Consider the following 19441-nt stretch of genomic DNA (forward strand, 5'->3'; position numbering starts at 1 on the left):
GTGGTTCACTCTACAGACAGGTGTGTGGTGGTTTACTCTACAGACAGGTGTGTGGTGGTTTACTCTACAGACAGGTGTGTGGTGGTTAAGTCCACAGACAGGTGTGTGGTGGTTCACTCTACAGACAGGTGTGTGGTGGTTCACTCTACAGACAGGTGTGTGGTGGTTCCCTCTACAGACAGGTGTGTGGTGGTTCCCTCTACAGACAGGTGTGTGGTGGTTCCCTCTACAGACAGGTGTGTGGTGGTTCACTCTAAAGACAGGTGTGTGGTGGTTAACTCTAAAGACAGGTGTGTGGTGGTTCACTCTACAGACAGGTGTGTGGTGGTTAACTCTACAGACAGGTGTGTGGTTTTTCACTCTACAGACAGGTGTGTGGTGGTTAACTCTACAGACAGGTGTGTGGTGGTTCACTCTACAGACAGGTGTGTGGTGGTTCACTCTACAAACAGGTGTGTGGTGGTTAAGTCCACAGACAGGTGTGTGGTGGTTCACTCTACAGACAGGTGTCTGGTGGTTAACTCTACAGACAGGTGTGTGGTTTTTCACTCTACAGACAGGTGTGTGGTGGTTAACTCTACAGACAGGTGTGTGGTGGTTCACTCTACAGACAGGTGTGTGGTGGTTCACTCTACAGACAGGTGTTGATAATTAACCCAACCAACAAGTGTGTGGTAGTTAACCCTACGGAGAAGTGTGTGACAGTTAACTTTGCAGACAGGTTTGTGGTAGTTAACCCTACAGACAGGTGAGTTATTTAAGACGTTAAGTTGACACATACATTTTGTATTGGCTTAATCGTGGAAATTCTGAACTAAAGGACTGCGTAACTTTGCTATATGTTATGTTACGTCCACAAAAGATCATGCAATGGCAGACGAAAGTGCCGAGTCTCCAAGCTGCTATGATAATCCTGCTGTCCAGGAAGTAATCCAAAGGGACACAGACGATTGGAGGAAACCTCCTTCTACTAAAAACACTCTGTGGAAACAACTGTACAGTGTATGAGAGGGACGTCTATCAGTGTAACACCAGTACCTAAAGTACAAGACGGGGACATCTATCAGTGTAAAACCAGTACCTACAGTTTGGTGGGGGCTTATATCAGTGTAACACCAATACCTACAATACGGGAGGGGACAACTATCATTGTAACACCAATACCTACAGTATGGGAGGGGACATCTATCTGTATAACACCAGTACCTACAGTATGGGAGGGGATGTCAATCAGCATAACATCAGTACCTACATTATGGGAGGGGACATCTATCACTGTAACACCCAGTATTTACATTATGGTAGGGGGACATCTATCACTGTAACACCAGTACCAACAGTAAGTGAGGGGACATCTATAGTATGGGAGGGGGATGTCTATCAGTGTGACACCAACTCCTATAGTATGGGATGTAGACATCTGTAAGTGTAACAAAGGCAGGTACTAAATCCAATGAGGTGTTTCTATACGGTGGACCGACCAAAATCGTACTGCCCTATTTATTAATTTTATGGGTTCACTTTTGTGATTTCCAGAGTGTGACCCTTGTATGACCTGGAACACAGGATATAGCCAAGTACAGCTCCAACCCCACCACAAGGTCTTTGGCTCGGTTCACACCCAGTGCTACCGTGTTTATCCTGATCCCGTCCACATTCTAATCCTCGTGTTTAGAGATGTGTAGACAATTTAAAGATGCACTGTGATTGTGTGATCAGATCTTACTAGTGTAAACGGACAAGATCAGTACAATATCAGAATGAAGGCCAACTGTTGTTCCCACAATCAGGGAGACGCACAGTTCGGCTTCAGACGATGGGAACAAGTCATTTGACAGACAGACAGAGGTTTCGTATTTGTCGGACCGGTCCGTTTGGCTCCTCTGATCCAGAACCACATGCTGGGACAGTACTGAGCAAGCCAACCCAGCTTCATGGTACTGTGTCACCACCCAAGACCCCGTTGTTACATCTTAATAAATGTGCCTTTTCATTTAATTAATCAATAACCTATGATTTCCAAGTAACTCTGTAATTAAGTACTGTTTTACTTTCACTTTAATTTAATCCGTTGGTCAGTTCATTTATTTCTGATAATGTGCATATTTTAATATGTATGTATTTATTAGTTTTCAAAGTAATTACTGAAAAATATGACCTGTTTATTTATTTATTTAATGAGATATTTATTCTGATTCTTTCTTTATTTTTGGAGACAGGTTTTCATCTTCCGTGCTGTCTTACTTCTGACTTTGTGCCAATGTGCTGCTTTGAGGTGTAAACGTAACATATCGTGGGTTTGAATCTTTATTAAACCCTCACTCTATATTTTAACCACGTGTCTCCTCTCTGCGACATCATTCAGACCACATTTACAACTGCACTCGGGTGCCTTTTCACATAAAGCTTTTCAGACAGACAAAACAAGCTGTAAATAGGCCCTGTCAGTTACAGTGGGTCGGGGGGGAACTCAAGGTCAACTCCTGCAGCTTGAGGTCATTCACAGGGATGAGGTCAATCCCTGGGGCTCCAGGTCAACCCCTGGAACTTGAGGTAGTCCACAGAGATGTCAACCACAAAATCTGAGACCAACTATATTTTAGAATAGAGGCATGACTGTTGCTTTTTTATTATTATTTTTTTTTTATTATAAACTACAAGTCTCCCCCATTTTTCAATCCCAGACTATTTTGCTTTGGTATCATCCAGATCGGATGTGGTATATCTTGGCATTTGAGGGTCTCAGACTCAACGTCCAGAATGCATGTGCTGTCTCTGGTGTTTAACGATCTCAGACTCAACGTCCAGAATGCAGGTGCTGTCTCTGGTGTTTAACAATCTCAGACTCAACGTCCAGAATGCATGTGCTGTCTCTGGTGTTTGAGGATCTCAGACTCAACGTCCAGAATGCATGTGCTGTCTCTAGTGTTTGAGGATCTCAGACTCAACGTCCAGAATGCATGTGCTGTCTCTGGTGTTTAACGATCTCAGACTCAACGTCCAGAATGCATGTGCTGTCTCTGGTGTTTGAGGATCTCAGACTCAACGTCCAGAATGCATGTGCTGTCTCTGGTGTTTAACAATCTCAGACTCAACGTCCAGAATGCATGTGCTGTCTCTAGTGTTTGAGGATCTCAGACTCAACGTCCAGAATGCATGTGCTGTCTCTTGTGTTTGAGGATCTCTGTTGAGGTGAGCTTCAGGTCCTGGTCACAGACATCACAGTGGTAGACCCTGGCCAGCCCGGACACCGAGGTGGAGGAGGCGCCTCCCTTCATGCCATCGTCCTCTGAAATAGACCGCAGCATTTGTCAGATAGCTATAATCATAGATATAAAACCATAGACGGGCTCATGTCTTTCAGCTTCCATGCATAACAGTTGCTGACAGAAATATTCACACGCTACGTTTTTTCACCCCAATTTCATGAGACCAAATTGATAATGAAGTCCCTTCTTCATCGTAGCAACTACTAGCGGACTCAGGAAAGTCAATGTTGAGATATTAGTCTTCCAAAGCATATCCGATGCAGTTCTGTTTCTTATCACGCTAAGAAACAGAAAGAACACAATCTCCGTTTTTCTAACTTGATTGTGGCCAAAAAGCTCTATTTGTGTGTCATCTGAATATTGAACCCGATTCCAAGTTAAGTTCCCAAAATGTTTAACATATTCCAGAAGTTGACATTTATGTCTTGACGAGAGCATAGGCTTTCTTCTGCCAAGACATCCGAACAACGTACTGACATGGCGGAGGCATCAGAGTGTTGTTTTGGAGACTTGGAATTCTGGGTTCTAGTAAAAACATATATATTTTTTTTATAGCTATTAGCTAAATATAACTGTCTTTTTATTTCTTGATCCCAGGGGTGCCATTAATTCTGGAGGCACGGTACCCTTTCTACCCAGTTAACAGCTCAAAGAACTAAGACATTCAAATGAACAATCACAGTGAATATCACAGCTATGTTGTTCAGGTGGGAATATAGGTAAAAGGATCCTGTTGAGCGTCGAGCGGGGTGGACAGGTGGTGGCCAGAGGGCGGCCGGGTGGGGGCCAGAGGGAGGCCGGGTGGGGGCCAGAGGGAGGCCGGGTGGGGGCCAGAGGGAGGCCGGGTGGGGGCCAGAGGGAGGCCGGGTGGGGGCCAGAGGGAGGCCGGGTGGGGGCCAGAGGGAGGCCGGGTGGGGGCCAGAGGGCGGCCCTGACAGCAGACATTTCTATTGGTGCGTCTGTCCAGTGTGCCGCACATGCTCAGTCTGTCTTACCTCTGTCCTGGTTGTTCTGCTGTTCCCCGGCTGGCCTGCAGGTGGCCTCGTGGCTCATCCTCTCTAGCGGGGTGACTGGACTGTACAGGTCACAGTGAGGACAACTCCAGAACGTTCTCAGACACTCACTGTACAGGTCCTTTGAGTCCTGCAGGAAGAGCACAGGAAACCCCCAAAACAGTGGACAGTTTCTTTAAATGGTCGGTAGAAGAGAGTTTATACAACCAGCAGTTTAATCTGCAGTTTTCAGTGTGTTTCATGAAATCAAAGCTTAACGTTCAATTATACATTTGCACATAAACCTTCCATCTTTATCACGTTGAAGAACATTAAGGTACTGCTCCATCTATATATCTTAACAAAGTTGAGAACATAAGGTTCAGAATCCATCTATCAATCTTTATATAGATGGAAACAACTTTACAGCTCTGTCTGCCTTCATGGAGTTGGGAACATCTAGTTCTGGCTCCACTCACCGTGAGGCAGTTATAGGTGAAGTAACTGGTAACCCGCAGCCCTCCCTTGATGGGGTCTGGCTGAACCTCCATTCCTGGGAAGAGTGGGTTTGGGGCGGGTCCTTCTGAGAGCTCCGTCTGGGGCTGGGGACCAACGTAAAGGTTCTGGACCTGAAGGCCTGTCAGACGACGGAGACTGTAGCTTACCTGGAGGGCAGAAAGACACAATCCACGACCAGGCTGTTTTCACCGTGACAAGGTAGGAAAATTATAAATCAGTAATTGTGCACTTCACTAAAATCTATCTATAGAACAAATGTAAATGTCTAATCAGTTTTGATTGTTTACAGCAGGTCATTTCATAGGGAGTTGTGGGAGGCGTTCTCACATTGTTATCACCAAAACCTGGACAAACACTAACATGGAGACGTTCTAACATGGAAGCTGTTCTAAAACCTGGACAAACACTAACAGAGGCCGTTCTAACATGGAGGCTGTTCTAAAACCTGGGCAAACTCACTTAATCGATAGCTCTGGTTTCTCCTGGTTAGTTCACACAGTAGGAAAACAGACCTGGACTGAATCCCAAATGGCCCCCTATTCCTTGTATAGCAATGTTTCCATTTATGCACCACTTCTGCCTTGAATCCTGATCTAAACCAGTACACTGTGTAGGGTAGCCTTTAGGACACACGCTCAGTGTTAAGGTTCATACCTCCGTGTAGAGCAGGAAGCGGACCAGTCCTTCACTGAGCTTGTCCAGATCTTTCCGAGACACCCCAGGCACACCTAGGCCCTCACTCAGCCCCCCTCCAGCCTTGGCCCTGCTCCCGGCACCGGCCCCCAGGGTGCCCTTTCCCAGCTGGGCCTGGAGGAGATTCTCCCAGCTGGCCCGGAGGGTGAGGGAGCTGGACAGGACCCGCAGGGCCTCCTCCCCTGTCAGCCCCACCTCCAACCAGCCGTCCACCACCAGCCTGGTGCAGTCGGCGTTGCTGTCCAGGGAGTTTGCTACCAGCAACAGGGCCTGACAGACACATTTTAGGGGCAGCAGAAAGACTACAGGTTACATTGTTGGGCCTGGAACCTAACGGTTGCTGGTTTGAATTACCAAGTTGACAAGGCAAAAATATATATTGTTGTGCCCTTGAGCAAGGCAGTTAATCCTAATTGGACCTGTACGTTTCTTTGGATAGTAGCATGTGCTAAATGTCTAAAGTGTGAATTGTCAAATGCTGTAGTAATGTTGGGCTAGAACAAAAGCCTAACCTCCAACTGCCTGACAAAAACAACCTCACTTTCCATTCTGACACTTATCTAGTACAGACATGTAGGGCTAACACTGTGACAGATCAATCAATCAATCAAATGTATTTATAAAGCCCTTTTTACATCAGCAGTTGTCACAGTGTTTTTACAAAACACTGGGCCTTAAACTCCAAGGGGCAAACAGTAGTGTTGAATTTCCGTGGCTAGGAAAAACTCCCTAAGAAGGCCGAAATTTAGAAAGAAACCTAGAGGGGACCCAGGCTGAGTTATCTAGTACTGGCCTGTAGGCCTAACACTCTGACAGTTATCTAGTACAGACCTGTAGGGCTGGAACTCTAACACAGTTGGAAATGTATGGTTTGTTGGTCTCTAGCAGAGTTACGAAGGCTAGGAGCTGGTGTCTACTGCTGTCTCCTTTATCAGGTCCTGCAAAGAGGGGCGGGATGCAGGTCAATTAACTACAAGGTAGAAAACAAGCAAAAAGTGTATTATGAAGCAGAATGGCTTGGTGAGAGCAGCATTGGAAGTCACAACTCAATCCTTATCTCTTCGAACCCACCCAAAATGGGAACACTGCCCCCTACCTGTCATCCATCAGGGTCACTCAGAGGCATGGTCCTCTCCTCCAGCACAACCAACATAGCCGACTGGGATATTAGGTCAAATATTAGGTTAGGGTCAGGGGTCAGAACCTACCCTCTCTGTTCCCTTCCTCTGGGACATGCAGCACCTCTGGGTCGCTGGCAAAAACGCTGGTGGGATGGATCACAACCCCCTGCTTGTTTCTGGTGTGGAACACCTAGAGGAGATGGAGTCAAGTTCACCACTAGCATCATAATCACACACACACACACACACACACACGCTGACACACATGAACCCCTTGCACCCACACACGTGCGCGCGCTGACACACCTGCTCAGAGTCCTTGCGAGTGGCGTTGTGCTCATCAGGTAGTGCCAGCTGGGGATACAGGCCTCGGCAGAGCAGCAATTTCAGAAGGGCCTGTTGCCGTGACGACAGGTCCTGACTTGCCGCCGCTGCTTCCTGGAGCTCAGACACATTGTGGCGAAGCTTAAACTTTACTTCCTGTAGGGATGGAGACAAGACAATATTATTCTCATTATATAAGGTGTATAAGCCTTAAAAAAGTATGTCCAACTAGGATACAAATAATAAAATGTACAGACAAAACTGTATTTAATTTAACATGTAATAATGATTTAAAAATTAAATATAGACCAGACCAGTTGGTTACATGATTTAAAAATTATATTATACGTGGAAGGCATTACATATCTTAATAATCAAAGTAAAATCCATCATGTAACCAACTGGTCTGTTGCCATAGCGTCTAGATATACTCACCTGTATGTCCACACTGGATTCCCCCGTGGGTTCCTTGTCCCTCCTGTCTGGCTCCGCGTCCGACCCAGAGTCTCCGTCCACCTCCTGCCCATCCTCCAGCCTCAGGACCTTTCTACGGCCTCCCTCTGCCAGGTCATGCTCTCTCTTCAGCTGGTGTAACTTTCTCCTCTCAGTCAGCCGCTCCCTGCGTTGCCCACGGCCTCCACCAGAGGGAGCCCTCTCCTCCAGCACCTCCAGCAGACCATGGCTACGCAACAGCTCCTGCGAGGAGGAACACACATGTGGATGCCATTTGTAGAGGCAGGAGGATTTTTTTGGACAGAGTAACAGAAGACTTAGAGCGTTGAACCGAAAAACTAAAGGTCGCTGGTTCTAATTCTGAAGCTGGTGGGCGGGATTCAAACCCAAGCTGCAGTGTTACATGAGGTAGTGGTTCCACAACGATAAACGAGGTCCTGGAGATCCACAGGTGTTCCACTCTGTCTGGTGAGTTCTGTCCTACCTTGAACTGTCTCCGTAGGTTGACCATCTCATACAGTCTCTGTTCCTCAAGACCTCTTCTCCTGCACCACTTCCTGCTGGCGCCGCCCCTCTCCCCCTTCACCTACAACAGACACAGATGACACATGAACGCCCAGCCCCGCCCCCAAGACCGTCAGGACAAGGGAAGTGGTTTTGCACAGAGGGTGACTCCTGTCGTTCGACTAATAACCATCTCTTGACAGGCTGACCTGAACCCAGGCATTGAAGGTGTTGAGCAGAGTGAAGGGGTCTCCCTGGTCGGAGTGCAGGGGCTGGCGCGCCGTGGCGCAGTCCGGGTTGTGTTGTGCCGAGCGGAGAAATGGCGACTGGACACTGAGCGCAGCGGCCACTGTCAGGACCGGCTCCACCAGGTTGAGGATGGACCCCAGCACCAGCATCTTACCTGAATAAAAGGGTCAGAGGTCAGGGGTCAAGGCCAGACATGTTTTGTGAGGAAGGGGTCACATTTCCGAGGGTCAGACCGTACCGATCACCACATCAACGGGCAGCTGAGCCAACAGACAGCCGATGGGGGTGAGTTCTCCTCGGGGATCTAGCGCCCCCTGCACCCGGAGGTAGGTCACTGCCGTTTGGATGCTGGCCGTAGGAGGTGGGTCGATGAAGACGAAGGACCGCGGGTCTCCCAGGCCCATGCTCTTCATCTGTCAAACAGACCACAGGAGGACAGTTGATCCCTATTGTGTTTGACATTGCCGTTTTGTCCGAAATGTGTTTTGTACCAAGTGTTTAGTCCAAAGTGTGACCTACACAAAAAACCAACACCGGCACACGTTGGTGAGGTTCAATCAAGGATGTCCCGCCCATCCTTGCACCCCTACAAGACTAATCTGATAAACCCATCCTCGCACCCCTACAACACTAATCTGATAAACCCATCCTCGCACCCCTACAACACTAATCTGATAAACCCATCCTCGCACCCCTACAACACTAATCTGATAAACCCATCCTCGCACCCCTACAACACTAATCTGATAAACCCATCCTCGCACCCCTACAACACTAATCTGATAAACCCATCCTCGCACCCCTACAACACTAATCTGATAAACCCATCCTCGCACCCCTACAACACTAATCTGATAAACCCATCCTTGCACCCCTACAACACTAATCTGAGAAGCCCTTTGGATGCATTTGACCAGTTTGACGCATGGTGGCAGAGCGCCACTGGCTGGGTCCCATCCCTACAAAGGGTGAAGGTTGGCCCCAGGGTTAAAGGGTACCTGCAGTATGAGTGAGTCCAGGGCCACCCTGTGTATTTCAGGGACAGGGTAGGGTGCGAAGGCCTCGTAGTCTGACTCGGCGTAGAGACGGTAACACACCCCCGGGCCCGTCCTCCCCGCTCTGCCCTTCCTCTGTTCCGAACTGGCTCGACTGATCCAGAACTCCTGCAGACGCTGCATCTTGGCCTTGGGGTCAAAGCTCATCTCCTTCACCTTGCCTGAGGGACATGTTCACACAGAATGTTCACAGCAGAAAGCTGACATTGACCAGGGTCATCCTTGTTCCCCTAAGTGGCAGCAACTGGCCTGCCTGTCTCATCGCTCGGTCACTATGTCTGTAACTCTGTCTGTTGCTTTGTCTGTTGTACTGTCTGTCACAATGTATGTCTGTATCTGTATGTGCTTATGTCTGCTGTCCGCCTGTCGTTCACTATGTTTGTCTGCGTTCTCCCGGTTCCCTTACCTGAGTCGACTACGAAGCGCACCCCATCAATGGTGACAGAGGTCTCAGCGATGTTGGTGGAGATTATACACTTCCTGACACCTGGAGGAGAAATGTCAAAAACCTGCAGGAAGAAGGTGGCATGTACATTTTCAGAGCCCAATTATTCAGTTCCAGGCATCATTTAAGGCCTTTGACATCCTAAAACAGGATTTGTTCTTATTCATTATCCTGCTGCACCAGGGACAGGGTGATGTTTATATACATTATCCTGCTGGGCCAGGGACAGGGTGCTGTTTATATACATTATCCTGCTGCGCCAGGGACAGGGTGCTGTTTATATACATTATCCTGCTGCGCCAGGGACAGGGTGCTGTTTGTATACCTTATCCTGCTGCGCCAGGGACAGGGTGCTGTGTAGGGGCAGGACGATCCAGCGCTTGGTGTGCGTGGCATACGCCTGGCAGGCCTCCAGGATGGTAGATATCTCAGCCACTCCACTGAGGAACAGCAGCAGGTCTCCTCTCTCCTCAGCCGGGTAGCGCTGGTCGATCCCCTGCAGCACCCGGAGGTAGGGCCGGGGGTCGAGCTTCTCCGAGCGGGACGCCTGCTCCTCAGGTGGGATGGGCTGGTAGATCACCTGGTGAGGAGACAGGATGTTCAGTAGTCTGCGACGCAAGCAGAACATCTGACCCATTCAATGTGAGAGTGGGAGCCTTCTACATCCCAGGTCCATTTCCACTCGCCTGAATGGGGAAGAGCCGGCCGGGAACCTGTAGCACCGGAGCTGAGTTAAAATAGTCAGAGAAGAGTTTGATGTTGATGGTGGCGGACATGAGGATCAGGCGCAGGTCGGGACGGGTGACCAGGAGGGAGCGCAGGACCCCGAGCAGGAAGTCACAGTGTAGGTGCCTCTCGTGGACCTCATCGACGATCAACACCTGGAGGGAGCAGGGAAACAGGCAGAGCCACACACTCAGATTGGCGTTTCCAAGGGCTCCCTATTCCCTACCGACTGCACCACTTTAGACCGCACCCTAACCCCTGTGAGACACGGAGCGTTTATCGCTGAATCCCAAATGGACCCCTTCCCCTCCTCCCTTGGCCCTCCATTTTGTGGCCTCATGTGCCACCTGCCATTAGGCACAACATAAGGCGTAGTACCTGGATACCTCCCTTAGCCAGCATGGCTAAACGGCAATTTACCAGAAAATCCGAGAGGTGATTGATATTTTTTAATGGTTTATCACCATAAACTTAACAGTAAACATGCATTTCTGCATTCTACCAGAGGTATACTGTCTGGAATACACAAGACCAGCCACCAGAGGTGCCTGATTATAACAATCAACTGGTAACCAATGCAATTAGAACAGGAAGAAATTGATTACTACTCTATACGGTCTCATATACACCAGCCCTCAGCCAGTTAGTGCTCAGGGTTTGAACCCACCCAGCTGCTAATATATTACCTGGTATTGTTCCAGCGCTCCGTCAGCCTGGATGTGTCTCAGTAGCAGCCCCTCAGTCAGAAACAGCAGCTTGGTGGATGGGGTGCGGGTTCCCTCAAAGCGAATCTGGTACCCAACCTGGAGAACAAAGAATTTCACAGCTACTTGGTTGATGTGTAAAGTAAACACAATAACAAAACAGGACCTCTTTCGAGGAACAAAACGTGTTATTCCGGATAAAATGTCTGCCATTTGTTTAAAGACATCCGTCATCAGGCATAAATAGAATGGAGTTCAGTGACATTGCAACCGACCTTGGAGCCATATTGGTTGAGACTCTCGAAGCTGACCCTTTTGGCCAGGGAGATGCATGCGATACGCCGGGGCTGCGTACAGGCGATGTGACTGAACCCAGACGACAGCAGGTACTGGGGCACCTGGGTGGACTTCCCACAGCCAGTGTCGCCTGCCACCACAACCACCGGATGGGTACGCACCAGCTCCACGATGCGGTCCCGGTACTGGAAGATAGGGAGGGCCTTCTGCTCCGCCCTCAGCTTAGCCAGCTTCCCAAAGCTCTGCCTCTGGTTGAAGTCTAAGAAGTGGAGCAAGGCCAGGCGACAGTCAGCGATCTGCTGACTCCCGGGGCCTGAAGAGCTCCGTCTGTGGCTGTTTCTGTGATCAGACGCGCCAGTAACCAGCTTCTCCTCTACGTCTCTGGTACACACTGACATGTTGATCCGATAGCGGGCATCATACTCTTTAGGAAGACCCAGATCTGCAGTCTTCTTCCCATCACTGTGCCCTTTCCTGCTGCTCTCTGGCGCTCCAGATGCCGACATGTCCTTCTTGGTTTTGAACCTCTGAAAGCGGTCAAAAAAGGTCCAGAAATCTTTGTGCTCTGTGGTTCCATTTTGGATGTAGTCATGCTGGCGGAAGAAGATCTGGTCCATCTGAGCTCGGCATTGAGAACTGTCCCAGTCCCAGCTACGACTGTCCCTCCTCTCAGACATCTTTACAGCTCGAGAACAAAATCACAATCTCACTATTCTCTGTCGAGACATAAAGCCGACCACAAGTTAATGACGTCGATACGGTTAGTTAGGGGATCCAGCAATAGGCCAGGAGCTCCAACGTAGATATCTAAATTAGTTAGGTACAGCTAGCAATATATGTAGCCACTAGCTATCAACCCATCTCCATTCAAGGTATATGTCGTTAGGGCACAGTAACATTTGCTAAGAACTGCAGCTAGCTGGGTAGCTTGTACCCAAGCATGATATAAATACAGTTAGCTTGAGTTAGTTTAATAATCCGTGTCGCCAGAATGATTCCAGTAATGTATGGGTTATTATTTCCTTATTCATCATATCAATAGCCAAAACAGCACAAACAGAAACAATCATAGAAATGACTAACGTTTGTAGTGGAACAATAATAAGAAAGGACAATTTCCGGTCCGTGAGATAAATTGTCCGACAAGAAATGCAGTCTATATTTCCGCATGTCCAAGGGATCCCCATTTACATAATAAATTATTTTCTGGAAGAATGTTAAAGTAAATCTCAAACCATATTTGGTGCTTATTTTTAGTTGTTTATTTTATGCATAAATCACAATTTCAGATGATAGAAATCCCTATTTGAAATGCATTCTTTATATGATGTATCCCTCTGCTCTCATCAGGAAAGGGCTAGGTGAAAAAAGCTCTGTGGTTGTATTTGCATTGGAGACACTCCAGTGTCCATTTCTATTCAGTGTTATCAGTCTGTCAGGTAGACAGACAGCCATGTAGGTGAAAGGGAGATTTGCATTGTTCCTCTATGATGGAGAGAAAAGGTGGCGGAGCAGAGAACTCTGGAGCTGAAAGCAGCATGGTGGGCCAATATCTACTGACATTCCTTCTCTTCTTTGCTCCGGCCTCAGGTATTACAGGGAATAAACTGTACCATTTACTCAGGTATTATTGGGGACTAAACTGTAATTTACTCAAGTATTACGGGGATAAAACTGTCATTTACTCTGGTATTACGGGAACAAACCTGTGTCATTTACTCAGGTAGTATGGAGGTCATTACTGTGTTATTTCCTCAGTTCCATTCAAGTAAAAAAAATTACAGCTGTGGACACCATGCCTCTTAGTTTTCATGATTTGCTGGAGAAATATTGTCACTATAAACAATATTATTGTCTTCTGTTGACAGTATGACTGATGACAGCTGTGTTCTTGTCTCCCAGGCGACCGACTTAAGCATTGCTCAGAGTTTCTCTGTTTCAACCCACACTCTCCTCAGCTGAGGATTCTCAGGCTTTTCTCTGCGCATGGTCTCTGCGGTTTCCACATAGACCTCCCTTCACCAGGCCTCCACACCAAGCAAGACTCTTTAGGCTTCCCTTCACCTCCTCATGCCCTTTGTCCCATGGCTTGGAGCCCGGAGGGTCCCTCTTGGTTCCCCATCGGCCCCACAGTGATGATTGTCCCAGGCAGGAGGCCGGCCAGGCTGCAGCCCAGCTGGGTGAGGCAAATGGCTGACAAGCTGCTGAAGGCGGGGCTGGTTAACGTCCTGGTAGCTGATTGGCTGCTACCTCCTCATGATGACATCACTGAGGGGGCTAGGCAGGTGGGCGAGAGGCTGGCACAGGCCATCCAGACCCTAGTGGTAGGTATCTCTCACCTCGTGCAAGGAGCCCAATGACGCACGATGGGCAACCTGGATTGAAAGTGTTCTTTAAACTAAAAAAACTGGCCCAAATGAAACATATATAATTTATTATAATTAATGAGACATGCTGTCAAGGTATCTGTGTTTATTCCCCAGAATCAGCACGGCTTCTCTCCAGAGCTCTTCCACCTGGTGGGATTTGGTGTTGGGGCTCATGTTGCGGGCATCGCTGGGGCTTGTCTGGAGGGAGCTGTTGGCAGAATCACAGGTACTGAAGACGAACCATGATGCTGTGGGTTTACCTCAGGCCACTGTCCACTGAACGGCCAGGGAATTTCAGATATGACTGTGTTTCTTTTTTTGCACTCAGGCCTGGATCCGTTCTCACCGCAGTTCTCTGAAGCAGATAGCCGCTTGTCTCTGGACTACACCGATGCTCAGTACGTGGACGTCATTCACACCAACTTCAATGGTGAGTCTCTCTTAACCCTATACGCCTGTTTCCCCCATGTTACCCTAGACTCACAGGGCTCTAGTCAAGCTTACTGCACTACAGAAGGAATAGGGTATGTTGCCTTAACTTCCACAGTGGCAAGTTGACTAAGAGAGGGCGTGAAAGCAGGAGCTTTGCAGATTGTCATGAGAATGCAGTGGAGTTAAAAGAGAGCAACTGGGTCTGAAGTGTGAGCAAATTGGCTCAGACAGGGTTAACTTGAATCACTGCACTCTAGCGACCCCTTGTGGGAGGGTTGGACACCTGCAAGCTCTATCATGGTTGTTTACCTGGGAACGTGGTATCCTCCAGCGATTTCAAGACTTTCAGGATTATGTGTTCTGTATGATGTGAACAAGGGTTTAACAGGGGTGAAAACAATGGAAAAACATAGTAATAAAAGCAGGCTCATCATAAATATCATCATAAAAGTCATTTATTTTGGTCATCATTTTGACATCCTGGTTGACCCCAAAAGCGATATTCCACAATAACACAAACTCCTGTACCTTGCTGTTGTGAAATAGTCACTGGGTTTAACTGCTGTGTTTTCAGCTAATGAGCCAATAGCTGCTCTGGGGGTTTCCAGACCACTGGGTCATGTTGATTTCTATGTCGGCAGAGGACATCTGCTCCCCGGCTGTCCTCATGCTCTTATGAAAAGTAAGTGACAGTTTTGTGTATCCATCCCTCCAAAATTGCTTTCTTCTCAAGCTTCTCTAGGAAGCCTGGTTTTCAATAAATACTTTAACAAACACCTATCCTGGAATCAGGAGTTTATTCCAACCACGTGATCGGACTAAAATAGTCAGATGTCAGATACCTCCAATAACAAGGTCTTAAAGACACCTCCAATTACAAGGTCTTAAAGATATCTCCAATAATCAGGTCTGACAGATACCTCCAATAACAAGGTCTTAAAGATATCTCCAATAATCAATGTCTGACAGATACCTCCAATAACAAGGTCTTAAAGATATCTCCAATAATCAGGTCTGACAGATACCTCCAATAACAAGGTATTCAAGATATCTCCAATAATCAGGTCTGACAGATACCTCCAATAACAAGGTCTTAAAGATTTCTCCAATAATCAGATCTGATAGATACCTCCAATAACAAGGTCTTAAAGATATCTCCAATAAACGGGTCTGACAGATACCTCAAATAACAAGGTATTCAAGATATCTCCAATAACAAGGTCTTAAAGATATCTCCAATAATCAGGTCTGAAAGATATATTCAATAAACAGATGTCAGATATCTTCAATAAACCGATCTGAAAAATATCTTTAATAGGCAGATGTCAGATTTCTCCAATTACCAGGCCTGTCAGATTAGGTGACTAGGCCACACACAAACCAGGAAAGCTCCTGGTCCTTTAAAAAACGATTCCAACACTACAATCCCTTTGTTCATTGCATCCAGGGGAGCGGTATATTCTCTGCAGTCACCAGTGGGCCTACAGGCTGTTCACCAGTTCCATCGGCTCCTCCTGCCCCATAACAGCCTTCCCCTGCTTGGGTGTAGAGGACTACCAGAAGGCTCTCTGTACCAGCTGTCACCACCCCGGCCTCAACACCTGTCCTTTGCTGGGTGAGATACACACTGTCCCCATCCCGGCCTCAACACCTGTCCTTTGCTGGGTGAGATACACACTGTCACCATCCCGGCCTCAACACCTGTCCTTTGCTGGGTGAGATACACACTGTCCCCATCCCGGTCTCAACACCTGTCCATCTGCATGTTTTTGGTGCTGTGACTCATCACTGTGATGATACATACAATATCTCACAAGAGTGAGTACACCCCTCACATTTTTGTAAATATTTGAGTATATCTTTTCATGTGACAACACTGAAGACATGACACTTTGCTACAATGTAAAGTAGTGAGTGTACAGCTTGTATAACAGTGTACATTTGCTGTCCCCTCAAAATAAATCAACACACAGCCATTAATGTCTAAACCGCTGGCAATAGAAGTGAGTACAGCCCTAAGTGAAAATGTCCAAATTGGGCCCAATTAGCCATTTTCCCTCACTGTGAGGGGTTACTCACTTTTGTGAGATACTGTACATTGTGCATGAATCAGCAACTGGCTCTTCTCTCCTATAGGCTATGACATCAGCTGGCTGCCTCCAGATCGACCAATCGGCTTTCAGCCTGTGACCGCTGTCCTGGGCATTGCAGTGAAGGAACCATTCTGTGGTCAGTCTCTCACACAGAATCGAGGTTCTGCACAGTTACTTCTGTATGAACAGTTCATAAAGCTGCTCTCTCCTCCCAGTGTCTCCCTTCCTGTTGGAGGTGCACCTGGTGGGGAACGTCTCGTTAAACGCCCAGTTGTTCGTTCAGTTGAAAGGAGGCGTCGGGAAAACCCCGGTCATGTTGGTGTCTGGGTGAGAGACGGTCATCTGGTTGTTCATTAAATGACGGTGTCACCTTGTGTCCTGGGGCGGTCCACTGGTAAATGCCTCTGGCTCTGCTACACATGTAGCGCTGCAGCACAGGTCTGAATTTGCCACACTGGACCTTTACCCAAAACACTTTCTCTCCTAAAAATATACGTTAAAAACTAATTTGCTCATCTCAAATACCACTGCTCAAAACAATTGAGGGAACACGTAATCGTCACAGTATAACACCAAGTCAGTTATACTTCAGGGTTTATCAATCTGTCCAGTTAGGAAGCATAAGCGGTTGTTGAATCAGTGACACCTGTTTTGGTACATATGAAAGTGACAACAGATACACTGGAGAGGAAAAACAGAAAGACAACCCCCAAAAAGGGAATGGTTTTGCAGGTGGTGGCCACAGAAATGTGCACTCTCCTTATCCTTCCTCACTGATTCTTCTCTAGTTTTGCATTTTGCTAGTGTCCTTGTCCCTACTGGTATCATGAGGCGGTACCTGCAGCCCATTCAGGTTCTACAGCTCCTCCAGGAAGCCACATCCATATGTGCGTTCACAAGGTTTGCTGGGTCTCCCAGTACAGTGTCAAGAGCATGGAGGAGATACCAGGAGACGGGCAGTAACACAAGGAGAGCTGGACAGGGCCATAGAAGGTCATCAACCCAGCAGCAGGACCAGTATCTGCACCTTTGTGCAAGGAGGAACAGGAGGAGTACTGCCAGAGCCCCACAAAATGACCTCCAGTGGGCTACTGGTGTGCATGTTTCTGACCAAACTGTCAGAAACTGACTCCATGAGGGTGGCATGAGAGCCAGATGTCCTCTAGTGGGACCTGTGCTCACAACCCAGCACCGTGCAGCTTGATTGGCATTCGCCAGAGAACACCAGAATTGGCAGGTCCGCCATTGGCGCCCAGTTCTCTTCACAGATGAGAGCAGGTTCACACTGAGCACTTGTGAAAGACGTGAAAGAAAGAGTCAGGAGATGCCGTGGTGAACGTTATGCTGCCTGCAACATCCTTCAGCTTGACTGGTTTGGCGGTGGGTCAGTGGTGGTCTAGAGAGGCATATCCTTGGAGGGTCACACAGACCTCCACATGCTAACCAATGCTACCCTGACTGCTGTTAGGTAACGAGATGAAATCCTCAGACCCATCGTCAGATCTTACGCTGGTGCAGTGTTGCAATGCCCAGGCTCATGTGGCCAGAGTGCGTAGGCAGTTCCTGGACGACGAAGGCATTGATGCCATTGACTGGCCCTCATGTTCCTCAGACCTGAATCCAATTGTGAACCTCTAGGACGTTATGTATCGGTACATCCGACACCAACAAGTAGCACCACAGACTGTCGAGGGGCTCACTGATGCCCTGATCCAGATCTGGGAGGAGATCCACCAGGACACCCTCCGCCGTTTCATCAGGAACATGCCCAGACGTTGTTGGGAGTGCATACAGGCACGTGGGGGCCATACACACTACTGAGTCACATTATGAGTTGCAGTGATGAAAATTATTATTTCAATTGTTTACTTTGATTTTCAGTGTGAGTTTGAATCCAGCCCACATTCCGTTGGTCATTTTATTCTAACAAATCACTCAAGTAAAGATTGTCCAGTAAAGATTTTGATCGTTAATATTTTTTGGTTTGAGTGCTCCCTTAATTTTTATGAGCAGTGTATCATTCTGTTCCTGATATTGGGAATACTGTGTCCAACCTAACCTAACCATACTATTGTGTCCAGTCCGTCCCCAATGCAGTTCGACCCACACCAGACATACCAGTTCATGGTGTCCATTGACCACCGTGTGAAGGAATTCAGAATCCTGTCACTAGAGTTCAACTCTCAACGTCTCCTGTACCTCCAATGGAGGAAAATAAGTATTCAGATCAGCCATCTTGTGCTCACGCAGCTACCAAGACACAAGGGGTAAGAAGCATCCTCAATGTAACCCTCAGTGGTTCTGGATTCATATAAACAGAAATACTCTTTCCTTTTATAACATTTTTCAAACTTGAGTCATGGGCACCCAATATTGTGATGTACTTTACCTGAACGGTGATGCCGGTCCTACCCTTTTTAATGTTCTGCTAGCACAAGAACAAAGAGAAACAATTACATTTTTGCACATTTGCTTCCTACAGGCTAGTAGTCTACAGCAGTAGGTCTCTGACAGCAGTGGAGAACCAGAGAATGGAGGTGCCTCTCCAGAAGGAGCCCACCAGGGAAGAGTGAAGATGGGGCTCTGTGTCCACCAGGGAGAGGTGAAGATGGGGCTCTGTGTCCACCAGGGAGGGGTGAAGATGGGGCTCTGTGTCCACCAGGGAGAGGTGAAGATGGGGCTCTGTGTCCACCAGGGAGGGGTGAAGATGGGGCTCTGTGTCCACCAGGGAGGGTTGAAAATTAGGTGAATTAAGGGACATCATATGCTTGGTAAACAGAAAATAAACATCTACCGAGATATGTCTTGAAATACGTTGTTTATTAAAATGCCTTTGAATAAACACCAACCTAATAACGGTATCTGATTAATATTACAAATGCTAAAAAAGTTGAATACATTTGTATTGTGTAATGTTTCCTTGTAATGGGATCCACAAGCCTTAGCTAGTTCATTGGCCTATCACACCACCCCGTCCACCAATAAGCACTGCTCCTAGACTGTCACCTGACCATAAGACACAGATATTGAGGCCCTCAGGTCCTGTCTGACTGAACCCTAGAACAGCCATGAGTGAGCTCGGTAACTGAACATGGGGAGACCATCGGTGCCTTTCTTCTCTGTTCCAGGATCTCCCAAACGGCTACTCACCCGGGCTTAATGAACAACAATTCACAGAGAAAAATAAATACAAACA

The 19441-nt window shown here is 47.6% G+C and overlaps 2 protein-coding genes across 2 annotated transcripts; one reads left to right on the forward strand and one right to left on the reverse strand.

Moving 5' to 3' along the window:
- Positions 1-2222: 2222 nt before the first annotated feature.
- Positions 2223-12478, reverse strand: dhx34 (DEAH (Asp-Glu-Ala-His) box polypeptide 34). The gene is made up of 17 exons (XM_013135535.4): positions 11330-12478; positions 11037-11153; positions 10311-10505; positions 9950-10204; positions 9586-9688; positions 9123-9340; positions 8363-8537; positions 8085-8278; positions 7856-7957; positions 7354-7614; positions 6901-7074; positions 6682-6784; positions 6305-6411; positions 5435-5743; positions 4741-4926; positions 4265-4412; positions 2223-3289 (listed from the first exon to the last, which is right to left on the reverse strand). Exons 1-17 carry the CDS (start codon positions 12026-12028, stop codon positions 3141-3143), a joined length of 3495 nt encoding a protein of 1164 aa, XP_012990989.2. The 5' UTR covers positions 12029-12478; the 3' UTR covers positions 2223-3140.
- A 363-nt stretch (positions 12479-12841) lies between these two features.
- LOC109615817 (lipase member I) lies at positions 12842-19386 on the forward strand. Its single transcript, XM_029120631.2, has 10 exons — positions 12842-12941; positions 13254-13675; positions 13835-13946; positions 14049-14150; positions 14727-14834; positions 15600-15767; positions 16289-16381; positions 16461-16572; positions 18327-18512; positions 18728-19386. The coding sequence occupies exons 1-10, from the start codon at positions 12842-12844 to the stop codon at positions 18816-18818; spliced, it is 1494 nt and encodes a 497-aa protein (XP_028976464.2). The 3' UTR covers positions 18819-19386.
- Positions 19387-19441: the final 55 nt, after the last annotated feature.

The sequence above is a fragment of the Esox lucius genome, chromosome 1, assembly GCF_011004845.1.
Source record: "Esox lucius isolate fEsoLuc1 chromosome 1, fEsoLuc1.pri, whole genome shotgun sequence".
Classification (NCBI taxonomy): Eukaryota; Metazoa; Chordata; class Actinopteri; order Esociformes; family Esocidae; genus Esox; species Esox lucius.